This window comes from Limulus polyphemus, unplaced genomic scaffold (genome assembly GCF_000517525.1).
Source record: "Limulus polyphemus unplaced genomic scaffold, Limulus_polyphemus-2.1.2 Scaffold3552, whole genome shotgun sequence".
NCBI classification, from domain to species: Eukaryota; Metazoa; Arthropoda; class Merostomata; order Xiphosura; family Limulidae; genus Limulus; species Limulus polyphemus.
In genome coordinates, this window is record NW_013669162.1 from 85,604 (window position 1) to 95,620 (window position 10,017).

At 30.9% G+C, this 10,017-nt stretch overlaps 1 protein-coding gene across 5 annotated transcripts in view; it reads left to right on the plus strand.

Annotated features, from left to right (window-relative positions):
- Window positions 1-10,017, plus strand: part of LOC106469573 (anoctamin-1-like) — a 72,142-nt gene that overhangs the window by 40,691 nt on the left and 21,434 nt on the right. For all 5 annotated transcript variants that reach the window (XM_022398141.1, XM_022398140.1, XM_022398139.1 and 2 more), the window contains 3 exons: window positions 2,837-2,971; window positions 3,140-3,303; window positions 8,336-8,418. In XM_022398141.1, the coding sequence (XP_022253849.1) occupies window positions 2,837-2,971; window positions 3,140-3,303; window positions 8,336-8,418 (382 nt within the window). The remainder of the gene's footprint in view (window positions 1-2,836; window positions 2,972-3,139; window positions 3,304-8,335; window positions 8,419-10,017) is intronic.

The window sequence follows — 10,017 nt, forward strand, 5'->3', positions numbered from 1 at the left end:
GTTACAGACTGTTTAATAGGGATAGAGTATTAAAGAGGGGGGAAGGAGTGGCTTTATATGTAAAATGTGAGTTACATCCTGTTGAAGTTGAGGATATCAAAGATAATAGCAAAGAGATTGAATCCATTTGTGTGTCTATTAGTGGATATAAAGGGAAAAGGCTTTTTAGTGGGAATTTGTTACAGACCACCAAATGATACTGATAAAATTAGTGAGAAACTTGACAACGAGATTAAGATTTCAGCTGTTAATGTAGTTATAATTATGGGTGGTTTTAATTTCAGGCATGTAGATTGGGAAATTCTAGAGTCAAACCATGAGGGAGAAAGGTTTTTGGAAACTGTTCAGGATGGCTTTCTTTACCAATTAGTTAAGGAACCAACTAGAAACAATGATATTTTAGACTTATTGTTAACTTCAAATACAGAAATGATCGAGAGGGTGGAAATTGGGGAACATCTAGGTACAAGTGATTATTGCTCTATTAAGTTTGATATTTTACTGCATATGGAGATAAGGAATAATGATATTTTGGTTACAAGTTTCAAAAAAAAGGCAAATTTTAAAGGGATACAATAAGTATTATCTGTTGTGAATTGGGCAGCTGAGTTATTTGTAGATTGATAAGATGTGGAAAATTTTTAAAGATAAATTTTTAAATATTCAAGGTAAACATATTCCTTATAGAAAGAAAAGGGTAGCTTCAAGTGACAAAAACCAGGTTGGCTCACAAAGAGTTTAATAGATAAAATTAAAGAAAAGCATCATAAATTTAAGAATTTTAAATTGATTGGTATGGATTTAAAAGATTATAGAAGATGAAGAAAGTTGGTGAAACAGGAATTTTGTACATCAAAAAGGATGTATGAGAAAAGGTTGGCTGAAAATGTAAAAAATAACAGTAAGGATTTCTTTAAATACATAAAGGGTAAACAAAATGTTAGGATGTGGTTAGGACCCTTGAGGGATGATAAAGGAAGGTTCTTATCTATTTTTTGTCAGTTTTTGAATAGTGGGCAGGTACCAGAGGATTGGAAGTTAGCTAATGTAACTCCTCTTTTCAAGGGAAATGATAAAAATTGTCCCAGTAATTATCGACCCATTAGTTTTACATCGGTTGTGGGAAAAATTTTGGAATGTCTGTTAAAAAATGCTTTGCAAAGTCTTTTAACAAAGTTTGGAATTTTATTGGATAGTCAACATGGTTTCACTAAGGGAAAATCTTGCTTTAGAAATCTTTTGTAAAAAAAATTCTCTTTATAGATGTGGGGGCTAAGTTAGCAAATTAGATAGAAGAGTGGCCAGATTGAAGAAAGCAGAGAGTTGTTACAAATGGAGTTCAGTCAAAGTGGATTAATGTCACACGTGGGATACCTCAGGGCTCAGTCTTAGGACCTTTGCTTTTTTTGATTTACGTCAATGCCATACATGAATGAATAGTCAATCAATTATTTAAATTTGCAGATGATATTAAGGTCTTGGGTGTTGCTAGCTGTGAAGAGAATGCTGCTGATTGACAAAAGGATTTAGATTATATAGTGAGTTGGTAAAAAAAATGGCAGATGGGTTTTAATTATAATAAATGCGAGATAATACATGCGAGTTATCAAAATTTGAATTATAAGTATAATTTGGATGGGAATAAACTTTATAGTGTTATGAAAGAAAGGGATCTTGGTGTAATAGTCGATCAGTCTCTAAAGCCATCCAAGCAATGTGCTGTTGCTAATGGTAGGGCAAATAGGATTATAGGTTGTATGTACAGAAATATTGAATACAAATCTAAAGAGGTCATAATTTCATTGTACAGGTCACTGTTTAGGCCACATTTGGAATATTGTATTCAGTCTTGGGCTCCTTACCTTAGGAAAGACATTGAATTGTTGGAAATAGTTCAGAGATGGGTTACTAGAATGGTACCTGTGATGGAGGGTTTGTCACATGAGGAGAGGCTGAAATCTCTCAAATTGTTTTCTCTTGAAAAATGAAGAGTTAGTGGGGATCTGATTGAGGTGTCTAAGATTGTAAAGGGAATTGATAATGTTGAAGCATCATCTTTTTTCATATTTAATAGTGAGAATAGTAGGACTAGGGGACAAAAATATATATTTTGGCAAGGTATGAGTCATCTTCAACTAATACAGTTTTATTTTTCTAACAGGGTGGTTGGCCTTTGGATGTTGTAGAGGCAGTAAATTTAAGTGAGTTTAAGAGCAAGCTTGATAAGTATATGAATGATAAGGGCTGGCTTTAAGATTTTTTTGTTTAATTATTTTAATTTAGTTTAGAGGATGGAACAGCCTAGATAGAACAATAGGTCCTATTTGTCCCAAAACATTATGTGGTGTTATGTTAAAGTATATTATAGCAAGGAATCATGGCATTCATAAATTATCATGGATGTTTTCATCTGATGAGAAAATATGTCAGAGACAAAACTCATAAAATTATTTTTGTTTTATTTTAAAATGATAACATTAGGAAAAAAGAAAGGATTGAAACTGAAGCATACAAGAGTCATTATATTTGTGTTTTTTTTTTATAAACAACTGTCTCCTAATAACAGAAATGAAGATCATTAAAGTTAAACTTATGCTGAAGTTTGGGCCTGCATAGAGTAGCACAAACAGTTAGAATATGTTTTACCCTAGTATGAAATGCTGCTGTTTTCACTAATTACAGTTCTGCTGTGTTTTATATTTTTTTGGCGGAATGTAAATGAATAATAGCTTCAAACTTTCCATTTTAGTATCTTATTATAAATTGTAATTAATTTGGTCTTCTCTTTGTTTTTTTCACCATACACATCTGTTTTGTTGGGTTTTTTATCTTTCAGAGAATATTTTGGAGTGAAGATAGGTCTTTATTTTGCCTGGTTAGGTTTCTACACTTGCATGTTGATTCCTGCTTCTATAGTAGGAGTACTATGTTTTCTGTATGGTTGCTTTACATTATTGGGTGACAGTCCAAGGTAGGAAATGTTACTTTCTTAAATAATTGAATAAAAAAAAATGTTTCTAAGTAACTTCCAGTAATTGGAGTTATAACTTTACATCTTAATAATTTACTTGTAAGCGTTTACATATATATATATGTTTATGTATACTAAATTATTCTGTTGAACCTTTTATTTTAACAGCGATGATGTATGTGAAGTTTACAAAGATACTCTGATGTGTCCACAGTGCGACGTAGAGACGTACAATTACTGGAAGCTTGGAGAAGCATGTGTTTATGCCAAAATGACTCATTTTTTTGATAATGGTGCTACTGTTTTTTTTGCTGTTTTTATGTCTTTATGGGGTAAGTGAGTAACACTCTAGAGAAATAGTTTCATGTACAAAATGATAGAAATGGAGTTACTGTTAACTAATAATATGTAGTTTACTAACTGTTTCCTATTTCTTTTTTTGCTTATTGGTTTTAAATATAAATATTGCACAGACTGTCTTTCTTACCATTGTTCCAACTTGCACTTAACTGACTTAAAAATCATGGAGAAAAAAACAATACTAAATTTTTGAAAAATAAATTTCAATAATTTAAAAGATTGGTTAGACAATAAAGGCTTGAATGAGTAAAAAGGAAAATTGACAAAATGTAATTAGGAAAATGAAATGATAAAAAAGATTTCAGAAGAAGCTTGAGACCATCCTTTTATATTTTGAAATTAAGATGGTATACTCCAGTTTATAAAAAAAATATAAATTTCAGTTTGTGAAATTGTTAAATTGAGTTTTAGAATTATTAAAATTGGTATTAAATTTTTGAAGCTTAAGAATTGGAATAAATGTTGTGTATGTTCATATGTGTTATTAAGAGGCTGTAAGACCTTTCCTTCTTTGTCAACCATGCAATGCATCCTGGCATACAGGTTCCAGTTGTTTTGAAATACTAGTAGTTCAAATTTATTAATTTATATTTTCTGTGTATTTTAAACACCTGGCATATGGGCAAATTGGGTAACATTTTATACTAGGGGTAGGATCACCAAAAATTGATCTTGGATTTTGATTGTAGAAATAATGCTAAATGAAAGTACTAATGATAAGGATTTCTCAGCTTTTATATATATATTTTTTCAGAGCAAAATATAATGTATAGATGAAGATCAATGTATCAATGAATGTTAACTATATATCAGGCATGTTGGATAACTAGCACTGCAGTTGTAAACAGCTTTATTTGGAATGTGTTTATGAGATACTATAATGAGCTAAAACATCAGGTAGTCTGTTGTGGTTTGATATAGATTTTTACAAAAATGGGAAACTTCATTTTTTAGTAAAAACATGCAATGGAGTTAATAACACCCTTCACTGGATAAAATTCAGAGGAAGTTTTGATTGTACTTCAGTTATATCTTTCTTTAACTTATTATTGGATATGATTTCTTTGGTTTCTCTGCTATCTTTTACAGTTTGTTTTCCTGTATTAAGCAATAGTTAATCTGCATCATTGGGTAAGATAATAAAGCATATTTACTTTAGCACTGAAATGCTGAATGTAATTATACAACTTTCTTTATCAATAGAATTAAAAGATTCACTTTCACATGATTTTTTGAGTCATTAAATTTCTTGTCAAAGAAGCATCTTATCTGATATTGTATACATTTTTGCAATCTTTCATGACGTATTCACTTTCTTTGTTATCATTATCTCCATCATCACTGTCTTCATTTAAGGCCAAAACTTTATTATCAATGAAATACATATCATTATTTTCATCGTGTAAAAACTTCATCATTGATATTCACAATATTTTAATTATAATTTTACCATGGTCATTTTCTTCTATTTGGTTGTTTTCATCCTATATCTCTGACTCACTTTATCAGAAATTGATAATCCATCACATTCACAACCACAACGAGAACTAAGCATTTTGAACAACTAGGCCTTTTACATTTGTAAGATAAAAGTTCCATTTTTAACTAGAATTGCAGTTTATTCAACAGTTATTGAAGCAGTCATCAGCAATTACAATCCATCGATTTGGAGCAGCTAGTAGTCCACTGAATCTAAAAAAATAGGCTAAATCATCGCTTTTTTTGGCCAATGATATTGCTCAAAAAAAGAAAACTGAAAGAAACTTATTTCCACAATGAGCCAATTATTTCTGATATGGTACATTAGCTCCTGTCACATAAATAGCTATTCTCGATCAGTGCTGTCCTCTATATGCAAAATAATATTTTGCGCATACCACAAGCCTTGAATCTTCCACATCTGGAATTGACTGATTCCGATGTGTCTCACATGCAAATCATCATGTGACAATCCTCTACCAAAAATAGTGCGACATACTATCTTAACGCATGTTACTCTCTCTATTCAATTCTACCAAACTATCACTTCTTGTTTAGCAGTATTCATGTTCTAACATTTAGTTTGTGCTCTCTTCAAGTGTTTTATTCTATATTTTTATGTATCTTTGTATTAATTTCTCTCAACAAGTTTACTCTTTATTATACAATAGTGATATTTGTAACTTGTGGAGCTATTCTGAAGTGAAATTATTTTATATATCTACCTGGTTACAGAACTTATTACTTCATTGCAAAAACTTTTTCTTTGTTTCTGCCACACAATTATGTTTAGTTATTCATTTTACATTATGGATTCTATGTTACCACTTTGGAGATTATATGTTCTATTCTCACATTTACACTGACTTCAGTTTATGATACTCTGTGGGAAGATTTTGGCTTTACTTCATTGAGAAATTTATTGTCCAAGGAACTGATATTTGTCGCGCCTTGTCTCAATTTTGGGGACCCACAAATTTTGACATACAGTCTGCCAACTTGGGAAATATAAAACGTTATATTATTATGGTTATTGGATACTTTTAATATTATTATCTGTAATTATTTGAGTTTTATAATATAAGTTTTGTTAGTTTAGTCGATACATATAGTCCAGTTTAGATTAGAAATTAGGCTTACTTGTATCTTTTATCAAATACCACTGATTCTAGGGGTCTATGTTATTTTAGGAGTACCTGTAATTCATCTGACTGGGATATCAATCATTCATTTAACTATATTGTTTTTCTTCCGTACATCAAGTCTTATACAGAGGTTATTGTTCATACACACTTATTTTAAAAATTACCATTTATTTCATAAATGTTGTTATATTTATTGTTAAGTTAAGATTTTTATTTTTGAGCTTAGTGATATCCTTTGTCCTGCACTGTTCGATTATGCTTAACACGTATCTGATATTTTCAGTTTACTTGTAGTTCTATTTGAGGATTATTGCTTGTTTAGATAAATATGGCAGAATGGATTTTGGATGTGGTTGACTTGCCATGTATGGTCCATCACACCCTAGCCACTCTACACCTAGGGGCACATCCTTTAATCTTACCCACTTTTATGTTTTTCGGGATGGAGTTTCATAACTTTAATATATAATGTATGGTTCGGATCACTATCCTACTGTAGTTCTCTCTAATTTGGATGTGCTCCACCGATTTTCTGCCCATGTATGTAACATCTTTTCACAATGGGTGAAAAGTATATCTGGCTCAGAAGTGGTGTGTTCTCCCATGTATGACCTTCAACTCTGAAGATATCTTTGGGAGTTTCCTTTGGATGCTTCTTTCTTTCCCTCACACTGGTCCTACCACCTGTTCAATGTAGGATTCTAGCTATGTATGCGAGCGGAGGTAATTTACCGTATTGGAAGTTATATTTTTTCCTATACTGAAAATGTATTTCAGATAGGTACTTGCCTCTGTTCACATGTCCCACCATTCCTCCCCACTGAAAACCAGTGCTTCCATTTTCTGCTAAAACTCGAGGTGATAGTTCGGTAGAATTGAATAGAGGGAGTTATGTGCATCAGGAGAGTATGTTGCACTCTTATTGTTGGAGGTTTATCGCATTATGATTTGCATGCGAGATGCATTGGAATCAGTCAATTCCAGATGTGGGGGATTCAAGGCTTGTGGAATGTGCAAAAAAAGGGTTTTCATATAGAGGGCAGCACTGAACAAGAATAGCTATTTATGTGAGTGAAGGTAAGTACCTATTGGAAATACATTTTCAGTATAGGAAAATTTTAGCTTCTGACAAATATGAGCTTACCCAATTTGCAGATGCAGGTAGTGATAAAATGTAAATAAAAATTTCTTAACTTCACCTTTTATGGCTAAAAAGCAGTAATAATTTTAACTAGTACCTTAAAATCAAGTAATTGAGACTAACCAGTGATTAATAATACAAACTTTATAATTTGATGAATTAAATCTGTTATCCACAATTCTTTTACAGAAAGATTATTTGGTTGCTTTATATGTCTTTTTTTTCATCTTTTTTGGGGGGAGGGAATTCTTTGTTCATCAACAAATACAATATGAAAATATTTAATTGTAATGAAATTGGCTACCAATATTTTAAATTGCATATGAGTAGAGAAAAGCAAGCACACATTGAATAGGAAAGAGCCTTGTTATCTGTCCATAATAGGTAGCAAATAGGCTATGAATAAGTATAAGTGATAGTACCTGTCTATCATGTTATTACATCTGTTAACTTATTGTAGTTTCAGTGCCAGCATGTTAACCTTTTAGGTCAGTTGGTAGAGCACTTGCTTGGTGTCTTAGTTTTCAAATGTCAATCAGAGTCGAGAATGTAATATTGAAAATGCCACAATAAAAAGTGGAACTTAACTTGTTTGTGGTAATGGAGGAATGTTATAGTTTGAGTGAATTGTTAAGAACTGCTTTATTATCAAGTGCTAATCTGGTAACCCTTTATTTCAGTTGTTAAAACACTTACCTAGCATTTGAGAGCTCATTGTTTGAATCCAACCTGAGAGAAAAAAATTATAGCCACAAGCTAATTAAAAAGAAGGATTAGTATTTGTTAGCTGTAAAATACCTAATGAAACAGATAGAATTTAGTAGATTATATTGTTCAACTTACAGAATCATATCAGTTATAGTTTTTATTCATAGTAATTACTGTAATATATAAGTAGGTAAATTAATATTATTATAAGTATTACTGTCACAGTTATTTGGTTTGCTCAATGTTCGTGTATATATTTTTTCGGTAGAAATTTACTTGTTACAGAAGTTAAACTGTCACAGTTATTTTTTTTGCTCAATGTTCGTGTATATATTTTTTCGGTAGAAATTTACTTGTTACAGAAGTTAAACTGTCACAGTATTTTTTTTTTTTTTTTGACTTTTTACAAGTGCTAAAGTTTAAGTACCAAACTTCTCATAATCTTGTATTGGATTTGAAACTGAGCTTGTGTGCATTTTTTTCCCACATGTTGTGAAAAGTTAATTACTTTGATTTCATATAAACTTTTAGGTGTCACATTTCTTGAATTATGGAAGAGATATTCTGCAAAAATTGCCCATCGCTGGGACATGACAAGTTTTGATGCAACGGAGGTGATATATGCATTAATTCTTCCTGATTTATTATATTATACTTCCAGGTTAACTCTTATACTTATGTAATTGAAGTATCGAAGCCCATTCATTTGCATTCCTTCAGGGGTTTTTATGCTTATCAAAATATTATTTTAGTTTGTGTGTATATACATATATGTGTGTACAATATATGCACTTTTGAAGATGAATTACATGCTGATGAATCACAGGAATCTGAATTTGATAACTTAACCACTCATAGTATGTAAGGCTGTTTTGTAACTTGTCTCTTTGAAGTTTCTTATAAATCTTTTGTAGTTTTTACTATAATGACTAGAATCTTAACTTAAGAGTCAACAAAACACTCAAACTTTAAACAATTTAAATGTTGTTAAGTGTTGTATAAAAGAAAAATTCCAGTTGAATTGTTGAATGAAACTTTTAAGATGATAGCACAGTTTAGAAGTACTCGGTATTGTTGTTTTCAGTGTGTGTTATGAACTTTAAATAATAGTGACTTTTAGTAGAAAGCACTTGAAAGGCTATTGAGATCTGCTGGTAGGAGCATTTTGGCAGGTTTTGAACTACGTGTCAAAATATTGAGTGGACAGGCTTTTAAGACAGGCTTAATTTCAAAACCACAGTTTCATGTCACATCACATGAATGATATGATAGTTATCTTTGATCACATTCAACATATATATATTGATTGAATCTGAATTCCTTGAGTTGAAGCTACTACTTAAAAATTCAGTTCAGACTTTTTTTAATATAAATGGTGTATGGTTATTTTATTATTTAGTCATGACTGAAAAGGTATATTAACTGTTGGTAGCTTCACATAATATATGGCATAACACTAAATCATTAAGTAAAAGTAAATTTTCAGAGATTATTGCAGTCATTTGTTATTAAACTTAAAATGTTTCAAAGCTACATTTCACTGGTTAATCTAGGAAAAAATTTATATCCACAAACATAACTTAATAAGTATACCTTCTGACACACAAGAAATGGATTAATAGTGTTTGAATCTATTGTTTCAGATAATCTAATGTGTAAAATGTATAAGTATAAATATAAAATGATAAGTTTTTGGTCATCAAATTTTCAATCATCTGTATTGGTTTCTTTGTGTAAAAGGTAATTGTATTGAAAATATCTAAAAAGCTATGACATACCCATTTGGTGCTCATTGATCTTAAGAGATGTGTATACCTAAAGGAGGATTATGTATTAACTCCTTAAACTTGAGGGTACACTGCCAGTGTCTGGCCAAAAATCGTGATTTACCCATAGATGGTGACAGCATCTGATAACATTTATGTCTCTTTGTCTGAAAAGTAATCCAAACCATGTTATTATCCATCTTTTATAAATGGACCAGAAATTTTAAATAATGATAATAATAAGAATAATAAAGTAACTCACTCTTGCCTCTGTTCTGCTAGTTTTAAGAACCATAATGTTTTTACTTGGGTGGCTGATGGGGCGATACCATGTTTATAGCTGGCAGAAGTCTAGGTTTAATATGTCTGTCTTTAGTATGTTCTATAAAAATGGCCTGTAGTTTACTATATATATATATATATATATATATATATATATATATAGAG